At 34.1% G+C, this 16,461-nt stretch overlaps 1 protein-coding gene across 1 annotated transcript; it reads left to right on the top strand.

Annotated features, from left to right (window-relative positions):
* The first annotated feature begins 570 nt into the window (after window positions 1-570).
* On the top strand, window positions 571-8,861 carry LOC143231017 (flavin-containing monooxygenase 5-like). Its single transcript, XM_076465482.1, has 3 exons — window positions 571-646; window positions 2,412-3,100; window positions 5,218-8,861. The coding sequence occupies exons 2-3, from the start codon at window positions 2,468-2,470 to the stop codon at window positions 6,064-6,066; spliced, it is 1,482 nt and encodes a 493-aa protein (XP_076321597.1). The 5' UTR covers window positions 571-646; window positions 2,412-2,467; the 3' UTR covers window positions 6,067-8,861.
* Window positions 8,862-16,461: the final 7,600 nt, after the last annotated feature.

Raw genomic sequence — 16,461 nt, 5'->3', positions numbered from 1 at the left:
CTACACACGATTTTTACTTAATTAATACACAAGCGTACTGATAAAACAGCAAACTATCATGTCACTAGTATGATGATACTTTAGTCACCGAAATGAAGTAAAAACAAGCATTTCATAGAAATTTAAAATTTAAGAATCTAATTGTTTGTTCTTAAGCGCAAACCTACATAATAAGTTATCCGTGCTATGCCTACCCACAACGAATTAATTCAAGAATTACAAACATCAGATACCAGCCTCTGTATGTGATAGTTCGAGCAGCGTGTACGACTTTAAGAGTGCAATAACCGACCGTTTCAAAGTGTAATTTTACTTTTATTTCACCACGGAACATAGAACCGAAGTTTCTCATTTTCATATGATTATTAATATCTACCTTTTGATAATGGTTTTTTAAACATCAATGCATTTTATTCACAGCAGTGGCCCGAAAATTTAAGAAGAAAAAAATACAACTCCACTCACATATTACAATAAGATTAGCCGATTTTGTAACGACTATGTTCAGCCTCGTTCTATCAAAGTACGTGTATCAAAATAACGTGTATCATGTGACCTTCGTTTCCTTCAGTCTTTTCGTTGTTATCACGCAGGGTAAACAGTCGTTCACTTGTATGCTCTGTTAGGTTTATCCTCAAACGGCCGGGTAAGTCTATCGTTACTTTTACTTTATGCTCATTTTTTGTTTATAATTACCTTTTCAAGATATATCTTAGACATTTCTTGTTTTGGCAAATTGATGTTTTGTCCTTTCGGTAGTCTTATAGCTAATTGATCAAACTCTCTCTCATTAAGTCTTGTGTGTTTTGCGAACGAATGTCACTCAAACTTTATATATTCAAAGACAAGACATACTCATCTTTGTGTAAATATTGGTAGCTCCGTATATTACGACGTGTCAATAATGAGAACTAAATTCCAAGGTCATCCGCTGTTTCTCTCGAAATTCTCCTCGCGGTCAATAAAAATTTCACTATTTTAAGCTGTTTTCACTGTTGGAGCTCTTGTGTCGTTGAACTTTAATACAACTAAACGTAAGTTTATTGGACATGTTTAATAAACAGATAAAGAGGTTGTATGTAAGGTATCGTTCAAATATGAAAATAGAAAAACATTTTGTTGTAAACTATTACTTAAAAATACATAAAATAGGAGTAAATAAATGTGATTATCAGTGGAAAGTTATTACGTATATATATGTATGTTTTACTGGGGTTCTATAAACTTAGGTTTCTAGGAGTAGAGACTCCAGGTCATTCCTGATTATTGTAAAGAATATATCGTTGTCCTTGAACATGTGCAGCATTTCGGGTATTGGCTGAAAGCTCCTGCAGCCTCCTCCGAATTGTACTTTACTGCTGTATTTAATTTTCATTTGTCTTTTGAGGCCACTCGAGTCTCAGACAGAGATCGACGAATATACCGTTTGTCCGCGAGCCACTTGCAAAATTTCATTGAAACAATAAAAAATAATACGATTTATGGAATAAAAATATTTTTCATAAAATTACGTTTATATGAATTAAAAATTTAAAATTGGAAGACAAATTTTCATGCACACGAATTTTCTCAAAACAAAAAAATTCGATAAGTTTAGGTGTCCGCAAACAAATTTTAAATTAAGGCCTAAGAATACTAAAGTTCGATTTTTGAGTCTTCCTTCTTTATTTCGTAGTTTCCAGTAACTACTTTCATTTCATGTCGGAGACTGTCTGAACAGGCGAGAAAATGAGTATACATTTTCTAGAACAAACAAGGAATTATAGTTTTAATGAAAAACAGTTTTGTTGCATACATTTATAAGATTTCAGGCTTACAATAACCAAACACAGAGAAAATTATTAATGTACTTCAAACGTCGGGGTGAAAGTTAAAACTGAAGTCTATACAACTGACTGCTACGTCACGTATTGTTAGAAAGTAGGTAAGGAATTAAAATGTCTTTTAAGAGTTTAATCACTGAAACCAATTTCCCCATTTTAAGCTGAATCCCCATTTCAAAATACGGGTTTTTCTTTTCCTATAAATTAGATTTTTTTTTCTCAATCTGGCAACTTCGCTACAATCATAAACTAAATTTATTTTAGAATCTAAAATAAACAATTATAAGAAAAAATAAAGACGAAACACTAAAACTAAACATTTTCAACATAATTTATTTTCGGCAGTTTCCTAAACAAATAATGAAATAACTACCAAGTGTCTATAAGCATAATAAATAATTGAATAACAAAACAGATGATATATTTGAAAGTCCATCGAGAAGAATCGTTTAATAGTCCGAATACTTGGGTTTTGAGAATATATCCAGGAAATAAATATTTAATACTGCTTTTTACGTTTCATTTTACTGCTTGTGTGACATGTTATCGTTATTTATAGCACAGAATAAATATTAATTTATCTTATAGGTTACTTGTTTTACACGTTGGAATCATCTAATAGCGAAGTTACATCGTTGTAAATAATGGAAGCAACAAAAAGGATCTGTATAGCTGGAGCTGGATCCAGTGGACTCACATCCATCAAAGCTTGCCTAGAAGAAGATCTGCTTCCGGTGTGCTTTGAAAAGACAGACCAGATAGGGGGACTTTGGTGCTACAGAGAGGATGATGTTGAAGGTGTGGGCTCTGTGATGAAGTCTACCATAACAAATACTAGCAAAGAAATGAGCGCCTTTAGCGATTTCCCGCCACCAAAGGATTTTCCTACTTATATGCATAATAGCTACTTACTTAAATACTTTGAGATGTACGCTGAAAAATTTGATCTCGTTCGACACATTAGGTTTCGACATGAAATTCTTAAAGTAGAGCAAAACCACGATTTTGACGAAACGGGACAGTGGAAAATAACTATTCGAGACATTGAAAACAATGTTCATTTTGATGAGATATTTGACGGAATGATGGTTTGCACTGGTCACCACGTATTTCCGTACATCCCCACGTTTCTAGAAATAGAAAAATTCAAAGGCAAAGTGTTACACACTCATAGTTACAAGAAACCAGATGGGTATGATGCCAAGAAGGTGGTGATTGTTGGTGTAGGAAACTCTGCAGGAGACGTGACTGTGGAGCTAAGTCAGATAGCTAAACAGGTTAGGCTTAATTTACTCTTTTAATCACTGTATTCTCTTAATCTATATAAGTATACGAGAGTAAAACAATGCGGACTGCAGTGTACTATAGTTTTGTATAAACCGTACTGGTTGTTTCGCATTACAGATATTGAAAATTGAGTATTTCTAAGTTTCAAATCCATATTCGTGTTTTAGTCAGGAAATGTAGTTTCTAACTTCAATGACTCTCTATTAGCACTTGAGCTAAATGTTAAGGCTAGAAGCTCCTAGGTTTTAGGTACAGTCTGTCACTTTATAATCACATCGGAAAATATCCAGGTTAGATACTCCAAGGCTTCATGTATAGCCTGACATTTTAATAACATATCCACAGCTGTAAGTGAGGTATTTGTTCAATGGTAATACATCTCGGACCTTAGACTCTACATACGCAGCCAAGCATAATAACCGCTAAGCTGTTTCTCTTTTTAAGTCCTTTGATAGTTTGTGTCCAGTGGATTTTGTATATCCAACGTTGGATATACCACGCTCAAATTATCGTTTAATTAATGAAATTAAGGTTTAGGTAACTTAACAAAGGTCTGAATACGTTATATCAAAACGAGTTTGAATAGGCAAATCAGCAAGTCATATGAAAAACCACACCCGATGTAAAGTTACAACAACCTCTTTCGATGTGAAATATTCATTCTTTCAGGTCATAAAGATGTACTCAGTTGGATTAAAATTTTATAAGACGAGAATATTTCTTTCACTCAATGAAATTTAAAAATAAGGTGATATGGATCATCATGGGGTGCTAACACCATTGAAAATAAGGCTCGGAAACACGTCGTACCCCAATTCAGTCTTGTGAAGAATTAGAATTCATCAACACAAAGTCAGTCGTTATCGCCATTTAACTACCCAATTCAACAATTTACCTCACAACGAAAAAGGATCTCTGTCTGGAAACGATAAAATATTTAGTAAGATAAAGATTCCAGTCATACCTCCCAGTCAACCCTCACAACTCTTAACAAGCGGGAGTTTCTACGGAGCCTGATTCCAAAGAAACTAGGCTGCATGGTCATCAGATAGAGCAAGAACAGACCTGGTAACATGGATAGTAACGACGTGGTCAAGCTCGAATATCGTTTCATTAAACATATTCAAACCTCTATATTATTTTTGAATGTGTTACTATAGGTCTATATTTTGTTATATATAGCTTGGGTTTCTTTTTTAAGAGATGTACAAAAGCACTTTTGTGAAAACATTCTTAAAATTGCAAGATGTTGGAATCTAATGAATAGACTGCTACAAACAACAGGTTTTACAGGTTCACTGGAAGGCTTGAAGATGCCATCCACGCTGTATCTTTTATGTCCAATGGTGGAAAGAGACAGTAACCTGAGCTTATCCTAGATTCCTCACCTTATATGGTTGGGTATCTTAAAGAAGCATTGGGATGACTGAAAATACCATTAACAGCATGGGTGGGCAATTGATAAGTTGTTATGCTTTTCTATTTCGAAACGATATTTACCAAATTAAACAGAACTCAAATTAATTTGAATTTCAACGTTAGAGAATAGTCCTTTAAACCAAACGTCAGTTGTTAACTCATAGTTATTGTTCTTAGTTTATATTGTTTTTGTAAGTTTAAATTGTAGTTAAGAAAGGTTATCCACTGTCGTTAAATAAAAGGTAGGAAACAGCAACATTCGAAATATATATATATATTTGTTTTTTATATGATTGTTATAAATCACCTTCCCAAAAGAGGTTTTTTTAAGAAAATATTATGCAGTTTAATCAATTTCAGAATGTAGTGTGGTAAATTAATCTTTATTTTAAAGGTAACAGCAGTAGACACTAACATTCTTTTTGGCTTTCACTCAAAATTTTCATTAATAAATATTGATTTAACAGTTACATGAGTTTTTATAGTATAAAAATATGCTGTATTCTTAAAATTACGCATGTTTGCAAATCCGAAAAATGTTGTCCAAACTACTTAATTTAAGGAATAAAAGTTTTTGTGTTTGTTTTTATGACATCACATTGAATCTTATATCTGTAAGACTAGAGTCTTTATAAACTTTAAGAATTGCACTGAATACTTGAATAAGATCTATTTTTCTCACCTCAAGGTATATCTAAGTGTGAGGAATGGATGTTGGATTATTCCCAGAACTAGTCCTGGTGGTAAACCATTGGATGCTTCGCTTTTTCGACGGTGGTGGAATTTAATTTGGTTTTATACACCATATAAGCTACTGCGTTACTTTGTTGATACGTTTGTTGGCAAAGAAACTGGCCATTCTCCATACTGTTTTAGATGCAAACGTTCCATTCTAGAACAACGTTCCACAGTCAACGATGAACTGCGACACGTGATTCAGAGTGGAGCTGTCACAGTGAAGGGAAACATTCGGAAATTCACTGAGAATGGAGTAGTTTTTGAAGGAGAAGAAACAGAGTATGAGGTCGACATCGTAATTTTAGCAACTGGTTACGATATCAAGTTTCCATTTTTAGACCAGAAAATAGTTTCTATTAGAAAACAAAAACTGGAATTGTATAAGTATGTAGTTCCCATCAGATTAAAACACCCTACTCTTGGCATGATAGCTCTGGCTCAACCTGTAGGTTCTTTGTTCCCCATTGCTGAAATCCAAGCTCGATGGTTTGCTTTGTTAATGAATAAGAAAGTTTGTCTTCCCTCAGTAAAACAAATGTTAAGTGATATCAAGAAGAAAATGGACATGATAACTCGTCGCTACCCGGACAACATTCGCTACACCATTGTGGTTGATTGGATACCTCTTATGGATGAGACAGCTTGTCTCATCAACGCAAAGCCTAACTTGCTAAAATTAATTCTCACCGATCCTAAACTTTTTTTGAAATGTTTCTGGGGTCCTTGTTTACCTTACCAATTTCGTCTTCAAGGTCCTCATGCTTGGGCAGGCGCAAGAAACGCTATTTTGTCATATTAATATAGAATAATATTTAGGGGCAACAATGGCATTATTGGTCCATTGCGGCTGGACTCTCATATTGGGAATGAATACAAGTTTTGTAACTTGTAAGAATCAGACTTTCAAATGTTTACATAATACGACAATTTGTGACTTTTTTGTAGATTCATAACATCATTAAACTTAAAGAAATTTCCCCACTCATCTCTTTCTGTATATAGGTTCCTGGAAATGTGATTTTAATACAACTAGGAATTGTAGTTTGATTTCATAAAAAGTCTCATGTGTAGATTTTAATGCTGGGGCGTTATTAAGTAGTCCAAGAGTTTATGGTGGTTGCTGTTAACTAGTTGTATTTCCTCTAGTCCAATGGTTCTCAACGGGTTCCACTTGGACCCCCTTGGGAGGATTCTTAGGCTTTTCCGAATCATCTCCGATCAACTTCTCAACCTGCATGTTGACTCGAATGACAAATTTTCCAATCTCCAACAGTTGAACTTTCCCTCTTGGATTACTCAGTCATTTCTTTTTAACTGCAAAAACAATAAGTATCTGGCTATGGACTCTAATCTGATGGAAGAGTCGATGGACTTACAGAACGATGACAGCATGAAACCGCTTCATGTCTCAACAAAACAACTGATATGGCTGGATCCCCAAGCCAGTGTCAAATGTAACAAATTAGCTATGCAGACCTTTCAAGTACTTCTGCCATTTTCGACCACATACTTGGTTGAATGTGCCTTCAGTGCTGTTACTGATATGTTGACGAGAAAAAAGAAGACTTTTCAACAATGGTGAGCATGGCGATCTTCGAAAAAATTGACTTGTTTCGTTATTCGATTTTCTCTTTTAGTTTCCCAGCTCGAATATGAAGGTTTTCATTAAACTTGTGCAGTGCGAATAGGAATATGATATTAAGTTACAATTATCAAATCAAAGTTGTTTTATTTATTTATTTTTTTGTCAAATAATCACCTTTAAATAATTATTAGACAATAATTTTTTGTTCTATAAACTAAATTAATTTTATTAATTACTATTGCAAAAATAAAGTATAATGACGCCGGCGAAATTTTCTTGAGCCGACCGCTTGAAATTCTTCCGTATCCTTCAGGGTCTTTTAAGAAATTTGCAACAGCAGTTTTACTACGCCCAATCTCACCAGCGATGGCATGTTAAGAGAGACCTTGTTTTTGCAGTTGGACAATTCTGCCACGTTCAAACTCTGTTAACTGTTTAGCCTTTGCCATGTTTTACCCAATGCAACACAGGAGATGTCAGCGGAAGATGTTGACAACGCTAATACTTGAACACAATTGACTAAATTTCTTTACGTGTTTACTGACTAACGCTTCGTTTCAGTATGGTCTTAAACTTTTGACCAACTAGTATTTAGGCTAATTTCATAGTGTTCACTTTTTCCCTATTAAATGCAAAAAAGTTTTTTTCTTATTTTCCTTTTGTTATTTTCATCTACTCAAAGCTCTACTCAAATAAGTGGTTGAGTCTAACAACGCAAAATGCATATTTTTTTTATGTTCATTGGCCTTAAAACTTGGCCAGCAGTGTATTGAGAAACCAAATAAGCACAGCCGCCTACAATCTCGTACAAGTTCACTCTCTCGTCCCTGAGACATGTGGCCAGAAATGTTCAGTTGCAAACTTTCTTTATTAATCTGAATATGGCCTAAGAAAGTTGAAACATTGTTCTGTAATTTATATTATTTAAATTTTTAATTCACACAGCAGCCGTCTTTATAATTCATTTTTACTTCAAGGTCATCATGAAACGTGTTCACTGTTTTACAATGTATCTTTGTGTGGTACTAAAAATGAAAGGTAAGTGTGATAAACTTAGTCAGGAGAAGTTTCCACCAGATATTATAAATACTGAAAATATATTAATATTATGTACACACTGGTTTACTTCTTACTTGTAGATTAAAAATTTATTCTGGACTTTATTTTATTATAATAGAACGCTTTCTGCATGAGGTGGAATATTTGCGTATATATATATATATATATATATATATATGTTACTAAATCACAGCTGTTGAAATGTCTTAAAATATCAGTACGAAACTATAGATCTGGGGAATTTATTACCTTGAAACTTGAATGAGAAAGCATAGTCACACAATAAACCTTGTATTCAATCTCGTTATTCATACTGCAATGTGCTCATAGATGGCGCTATATTACTGTTTGTTGCTTATTATTAAGCCCAGTAAAAATGTATTTCAGAACGGCTGGTATGGGTATCAACACTTATTAATAAGGACAGAACAACGTTTCGACCTTCCTAGGTCATCTTCAGGTTAAGAAAAGGTTTCTCGTCATCAAGAAGCCAAGTAAAGTCACATAACGTGACAATTATTTTGAAAGGTAGATTTAAATATATAAAATAGGAAATTGACTGAACCAAGACAAACATTATATTTCTATTATTTTGTGTTACCAATACAAACAAAATATTTTAATATCTTATGTAGCTAAAAGAAACATAATATTTTTTACATTGTGTTTCCAAATATATGTTATAGTTCTGTTATGCTGTGTTGTCAAGACAAATATTATATCTCTATTATTCTCTGTTAATAAATAAATGTAATATCTTTGTTTGGATGTGTTGTGTTGAAGTCAAGGAATGAAAAGTATTTTATTTTTTTCTCTCTATGAACATAAATATCTTAATTCAACATTATGACGAAGATATTCTGTTTGAATTGAAATATAAAGGTTTGTATTAGTCGATGTCACCTCCTTATTGAACATAAAGATACTGTGACATTATTTATGTATCACAAGTTGGTGTGTGGTGTTTTTGTATAACAAAGCGACATCGTGCTATCTGCTAAGCCTACCGAGGAGATTCGAACGCCTTATTTTACCGTTGTAAATCCGTAGACTTACCGCTATACTGGCAGGGAGCATTATCACGAGAAAACGTTTTCGCACGAAGAAGTTTCGTGAAAGATTCTATACGAAACACAAATAATGCATACTTTGGGAGTTAAAGAAATCAAGATTTGGTTTTGGCTACAGTTTAAAAGATCAACAGAAAAATAAACCGAAAATAAAGCTATTTGTAGGTTTTCTATTTTTTTACGCAACGTATTTCCCCATCACACCAAACATGCTCGCCCTTTCAGCCGTGGTGGCGTTATAATGTTACGATCAATCCCACTAATCGTTAGTAAAAGAGTAGCCCAAGAGTTATCGGTGGATGATGATTACTAGCTGCCTTCACTTTAGTCTTACACTGCTAAATTAGGGACAGCTAGCGCAGATAGCCCTCGTGTAACTTTGCGCGAAATTCAAAACAAAAGCAAACAATCTTATGCAGGGCTAAACACACAAATAGCTAACGATAAAAACTTTATGATCTTATTTACACTGTTTTGATTGTTTATTAAAATTGACGGAACTTGGTTTAGGAGGAAGCCGTGAATAGGTGTTTGTCCGTGAGACTTGCATTCCCTCCTATTATTTGAGGATACGTTACTACCTCACAGCAATTTTTTTTTCGAGAGTGTGAAATAAAAAGTTTCATATTCAACTCCTGTTAAATTGCTGTCAGAAAATATAAATAATACTTTTCTATACCTTTGTTATTGGATTTCTATAACAACTGCTTTGATAAAAATATGATAATTTGAAAATTAAATATAATATTCCGTAAAAGTTTCTGACAGAGATTTGGGTACAACTAAGATTTTATTGTTTGTATCCTGGTAACAGATTACTGTATCTTTAAATAAAGCTGGAAACAACATACACACACATAGAAATATAAATCTAGACAGATGTGTGGTTAAGTTTTCAATAACTCCAGGGCACACGCGCTACTTACGCGTCGTCACGTGCCTGCTCTCCTCTGAGTTTCAATTGACTTTGAAGAGCACTATTTTCGTCTTTGAAATTGTGTTATTTGTTGTAGACTTAGTGAAATGAAAGTTAGCAGTGTCAATTATAGATAATAAAATGTTCCATGCAGAGTAGTGTAGAGTCATCAAGACGGTTTATTGACTCTGTAAAGTCAAAATGTTTTTCAAGCAGAAAGTTCCAGCATGAAGGTCAAACGTTTTACCTCCTTTTATCTATAGTACACTTAACAGAACTTTCATTATGTATAGTCAATAATCACTCTTCTTCTAGTTGAACTAATGTTTTGCATTAAGTCAAGAACTATAAACATTTATTGTGAATATATAATATGCCAGAAGTTGCCTTGAGTATACAGAGCTCGTTTTGTAGTGTTTGTTTTAGCCACTCAGATAGTCTGGACCCGAGAAATGTGATTAACAAATTTCTGTTAACGTTACAAAACGTGAAAAACAAACATGAGAACTATACGTCTTGATCACGTACAAAATCTACAGATATGAAGATAACTGGTATGACAGTTATCTGAAATAAGCCTACAGATAGGTGGTGCTCTTTATTAACCTATTTATTTTCCCTTTGTGATCCTTAATTAGCTGTATCGATATAAGTTATCATTACGATCAACGACTACTCAACATTATTGTCTACATAGATGAGACATACATACTTAAACACTTGGTTTTAGTTTTGGATTTGAAAGATGTCAATTTCAAGAGTTTGAATTCTGAGAAAATTAATTTTTTTTCTTATCAAAAATAACCAGGTTTGGAATGTCTGCTACTAAATTAATGTTCACGACTGGCTGCAGATAATGAAAAGCCTTTGGCGGGTGTAATCACTTAGTTTTATACCCTCAACTGATTTTTCATGGTTGCTGGCAAGTTTAAGACCAACGTTTGAAGTTTATCTTGTAGATGAGATATTCCCAACGCATTTGGATAGTATTATCATTTACAATATCCGCTTTAATGACATTAAGGGGACAACTAGGACTTACAATGGGTTTTGCTAAAAAATTCTTAATGTTTCTTTTATATTAAGTTTATTGTTGTTTTATGGTACTGGTTTTAACTGCCTAGTAACAATTAATGTGATTAATATTGTTGAAGCTACTTATTTCATTATATATATACACACACACACAAATTAACATATTTAAAACAGCATGTATTGCAGTGGAGTATTTAGGTAGGGGCTACAGGGATATTAGCCCCGAGTCCATGGTCTTAATAGAGGCCCATTGATAATTTTATTCTATTTAAAATTACACAGGATATTGGGCCCTCAAAAATTGTTAGCTCCTGGGCCCACATAACCTTAAATCCGCCACTGATGTATTTTTTTCCAGTCTTCCCAGTATGCACATAAGTAAACTGCAGAAAATAAATTCAGTCATCTAAATGTAAAGCATAAAAATAGTAAAGAAAACGTCCTTCTGTAGAGGAGGCATAAAAATAGTAAAGAAAACCAAACCCAACTAAAATCGAGGACTGTACACAAACTAAGATCAATAATATACAGATAACAAATACAGTAAGAATTCCGAACACTTAACCATGTTATTAATGCCTCAAAAAGCACACTTTCTTCACAATAAGATGTAGTACTATAGAGCACGTTAAAACCCGACTACTAAAATAAAACTCAATACAAAATACAAGAAAACAGATGCTACCTCTTGTTCAGTGTAAGGAGAGGCACAAGGAATGATAGGAATCGATCAAGACCTTAATGTCATCCAAATTAAAATTAAATGATCGACTGTTATATTGCATCAAAATGTGGCCTGGCATGGCCAAGCGCGTAAGGCGTGCGACTCGTAATCTGAGGATCGCGGGTTCGCGCCCGCGTCGCGCTAAACATGCTCGCCCTCCCAGCCGTGGGGGAGTATAATGTGCGGTCAATCCCACTATTCGTTAGTAAAAGAGTAGCCCAAGAGTTGGCGGTTGGTGGTGATGACTAGCTGCCTTCCCTCTAGTCTTACATTGCTAAATTAGGGACGGCTAGCACAGATAGCCCTCGAGTAGCTTTGTGCGAAATTCAAAAACAAGCATCAAAATGAACTTTATTATTTAGAGGGCTTTTTTTAGGTTTCTTTTTGTTAGGTCTAAGAGCACACGTCAAAAAAAACCACGATAAGATGCCTTCGAACGTCCTAACTGCTGACACTGGAAACATTTGAGAGAGTGATAATAATAAACAACAGATTGGGTATAGAACGTATTTTGTTTTCACCATCAGAAAACAATATTAATGAGTTAACGACATGGATATAAGTGAATAAATTTTACAAATTATGCTGTATTGGTTCACTAGCTTTTAACTATCGAAATAATTTCAAAAGAAAAAGTTCAGTGATAAAAAGAACACCGTTTTTTTATGTAAATATTTTGTTTGAAATTTTCTCAAAAATGTAAATAATGGCTATTACAATCATTTGTAATTTCGAAATGTCACACAAGAAGGAAGGTAGGTAGTCAACAACAACTACTAAGACACTCTCGTCATGACAAATATATGTTCGTCATTCTTACAACACACAACGCCAAAGCGCTTATTTCTAATATGGGTCTTAAACCATGAATCTTCAGATTCCCAATATGAAAACACTATTAGCCCACTCCTAGCTCGGTTGATTACTGAACTGATACTTGTGCAAAATCTATTATACTTCATAAAGTAGGATTTTCAACAACACCGAGGCAGAATGAAGACAAGGTATTTAAGGGCCCTAATTTCGGAACAATTAAAACAACAACAAATGTCTTTCCTTTACTGTCAAGTGTTTCCAAAATTATCTCTTTGTCGCATTAACCTTTGGTATAATCAACTTAAGTGCAAAATTATTCCTGAAGGAATAACACATATGTACAGATACATATATATATATGTATACATACACACACACAGAGACTTCTGAGAAATGTATGTAAACACAGAACACATCAGACAACATGCAAGTTTCTAGCTTGGTAATTACGTAAATTAGTAATTATCTCGAACAGCTTCCTGACTTTTGTATCCATGGTGACGAGTACAAAATTCTGTAAAGACAAGCAAATAAAAAAAAAACTGTGTGTGGTAGATTAGACGCTCGGCATTTAAAAACCACATACAGTCTACAAAACACAAGCTTAAATTCAGCATAGAAAATATACGAGCAAACAGCGTTTGCCATTGCAAGGAACCGCTTGCACGACACTATAGAATCACACAGTTCTGCCAGCTCGTGTACACTAAATACAATGTAATTAGGTGTTTGTGTTAACAGCCATTTACAAAGGGAAGCTATTTTCATAATTACAAACTTACATTGATCGCCATAAAGCATTCCCTGGAGAGACGAGGAGATGTTGTATTGTCTATCTGATCGTACCTGCTGGCTGACAGCACGTGACCCTCGCCAGAAGACTAGACCAACGACAAATAAGAATGGTTTTTAAAACCTTACTGGGGCTTATTAATATGATTACCACTGTATTAATTTCTTTCATACAAAAGACAGCTTGGCAACTCGTTAATGAAATAGCATCAACCTCTCAACCCACTGTTTACATTTGTTACCCTAACAAAAGACTTGACTGAATAACATCCTCAGCACATTGACTGAAAAAAAAATGTTGCAAGCAGTTGAACAGTTATTTCATATCTCTCTCTTTACTTTATTAATTCTATTCTTTGAATAGTTAGTCTATTTTTGATATTAAAAATCTTATTTTAGCCAACACAGAGTGATAAAACAAAAACTTGGTTAATATTTTTATTCTCTATTTTGGAAATATGATGAATCTTCTGCTTTGTTTTTTTCTCGATTTTCTAGTTTATTCATATCCGAACCAACTCTTCTGAATCTGTAATACTTGTCTTCTTTCTACTTACTTCATTTAATGTTATTCTGATAGCAGGATTACCTTTTTAACATTAGGTTTCAATAAACCTTTCTTCACCTCACCTTTACCACACTGACTATTATGCTTTGTTTTGTTTTTTTCAACATTACTACAATAACTGAATTGCTACTGAATACCAGTATTATTTTTATTTTGTCTGGTTTTACCGTAATAGCTGGAGTTTTCTGAACACTATTATCATATTATACGACTTTACTGCACTTTCTGAGTTCTTCTGAGCTTTATTATGTTGTTTTCTTGATTTAAGCTTATTGTGAGTCTCGGTTTTTAGTTAAAAGTAGCACTGTCAATACTCTATCAGAATACTTTCTGAAGATCGTCCGCGCAAGAAGTGTGATGAGTCAAAGTTCGTCATTAATTGTTTTTATACCAAGTAAAAACTGAATTGCCTGTTTTATATCAGGTAAAGTTCAGTGACAAACTCGTCAAATGGATTTGTTTAAAATATCCAAAAGTTTAACTTGATAAACTGGTTAATGCAAAGTACGATAAGTTTAATTTTAAAATGTCCACTGTACAGTGTCGTTGTATTTTAAAATGTGACTGTTTTAAAATAATAAACTCAATTTTAATAACACTTCTTTGGAAATTAACGGTTTTACATTACTGTAGACACAAACGTTTCACATTACTCAAGCAGCTAAAGTTATCCGTTAATATGTCATATAACGTTTTATATTACTATGACAACTAAAGTTCAACATTACTGAAGCGTCTTAGGTTCAGCTTATTTTGACAAATAACGTTTTGAATTATCATAGACGATCAACTATGATATCGAATACTTTTAGCGAAATTAAGATGAATCAATTGTCCTTATTGTTCGTTGGTATCTGATTGGTCTTTTTAAAAGACGTATAATAAACATTTTGAATGAATGAAACATGTGTGAATCTGCTTATATATTTAATGTTAAACAAGTACGAGAAAGTACTGTTTTTGTTCTTTCATTTATCAAGTCTTGCTGGTTTCAATAAATGATATAAGAAGAGTCTGAAGTGCATCTTGGCGTCGGGAACAATTCATAATGGGATATGTGACTAGACAGGTAGTCCACGCTCTACACTGGAGCATCGTACGTCGGATCGTTTCAACAATCATGGTGTCTTTTTTTTTTGAGTTAAAAGTTCATATATCAGTCTTTTGTCTCTTACTCCTATGTTTCTTATCTACTTATCTACACATGAAAAAGAATGAAATTATATAACATAAAACTTTACAACTCTAAAGCTAAAACTAAAATGTGAAAGTTATTAAAAGGTTTGGGCTCATTCATATAGTACTTAGAACTTTTTTTCGAGAGAGAGAGAGTGTGTGTCAGCTGCCGCACGCTCCAACTTAAAGTTCAAGAATCTACTCGACATTCACGATGAAAGTCCTTCTTGTAATCGACTATCGGAGCCAGCCATCTGGTACCTTATTCATCACTTGAGCCAGAAGTGTTAGCCGCCTATGCTTGGTCACTGCAAAGATGATCTCTAAAAACGTAATATCGGCGACGGGAGGGTTAGATTTAAAGACAGAAGATTATATGTACTGAAAATGTCAAAAACTGGTGATATGGGGCAGATAAATATAGTTATTAAAAACTAGTTCCTAAGTATCCACTGATAAAGGCAACCATGTAATTTGATAGTCTGAACTATTAGGTTCTCTGCAATCATAACTAGATCTCTTCTACTGTGAAACCCGCCCGACATGGCCAAATGGTGAGGGCGCTACAATCGTAAGTGGAGGGTTCGCGTGTTCGAATCCCCGTCACAATAAACGTACTCGTCCTTTTAGCCGTGGGGTCGTTATAACTTTACGGTCAATCCCACTATTTATTGAAAAAGAATAGCCTAAAAATTGGTCGTGAGTAGTAATGACTAGTTGCCGTCCCTTTAGTATTATATTACTAAATTAAGGACGGCGAGCGCAGATGGCTCTCTGGTAGACTTGCACGAAATTCAAAACAAACAAGCTGTCGCAAAATGGACTGTCTGTTCTCTGCCTACTGCGAATATAGAAGTTATATTTTTAATGTTAAAGTCCTCAGAATTGCCGCTCAGCCACCGCTATAGGTGGAAGCTTTTATCTAATCAAAAACAAAACAACATCACTGGTGAGCTCCTGTAAATAAATACCCTCCGCCTACCCTCTTCTTCATTAAGTAAAGGTATATTTTGTTTCACACACTCAAAGTACGAATATCATTCGATATACTATCGGATTTGTAGTTATTGTTCCTCATCTGCCTTTAAAGACCAATAACGGCTGCTCCCTTGTGTATGGTGGCGGCATCTATCGAAAGCTTTTTGTGTGTGAGCTAATCAAACGAACTTTCGTGCCATTCGAAAGTAACCTGACGCACACTCACTCAAATACAAAAACTGATTGTTCATTAACTCCATTTTTAGTCCTTCCTATTACTTTTATTCTAACTGTTAATAGTTTCTAGGGCATGCAGTATAAGTTTATAACAAAATTAAGTACTGACACACGAGTCATATAACCAAACTAATGAAAACTGTATCTTGTTTTCAGGGAATGCAGTATAAATTTATGACAAAATTAAGTACTGACACACGAGTCCTATAACCAAATTAATGAAAACTGTATGTAATTC

Source organism: Tachypleus tridentatus, chromosome 10, assembly GCF_004210375.1.
Source record: "Tachypleus tridentatus isolate NWPU-2018 chromosome 10, ASM421037v1, whole genome shotgun sequence".
Taxonomy (NCBI): Eukaryota; Metazoa; Arthropoda; class Merostomata; order Xiphosura; family Limulidae; genus Tachypleus; species Tachypleus tridentatus.
This window is presented reverse-complemented; position numbering and strand designations above follow the sequence as displayed.

What these genes read in the sequence shown, in the direction of transcription:
- LOC143231017 (XM_076465482.1), top strand. Translation starts at nt 2,468, where the DNA reads ATGGAAGCAACAAAAAGGATCTGTATAGCTGGAGCTGGATCCAGTGGA. An exon ending in TAAGTCAGATAGCTAAACAG is followed by an intron (nt 3,101 to 5,217) that starts GTTAGGCTTAAT and finishes TCTCACCTCAAG; the next exon opens with GTATATCTAAGTGTGAGGAA.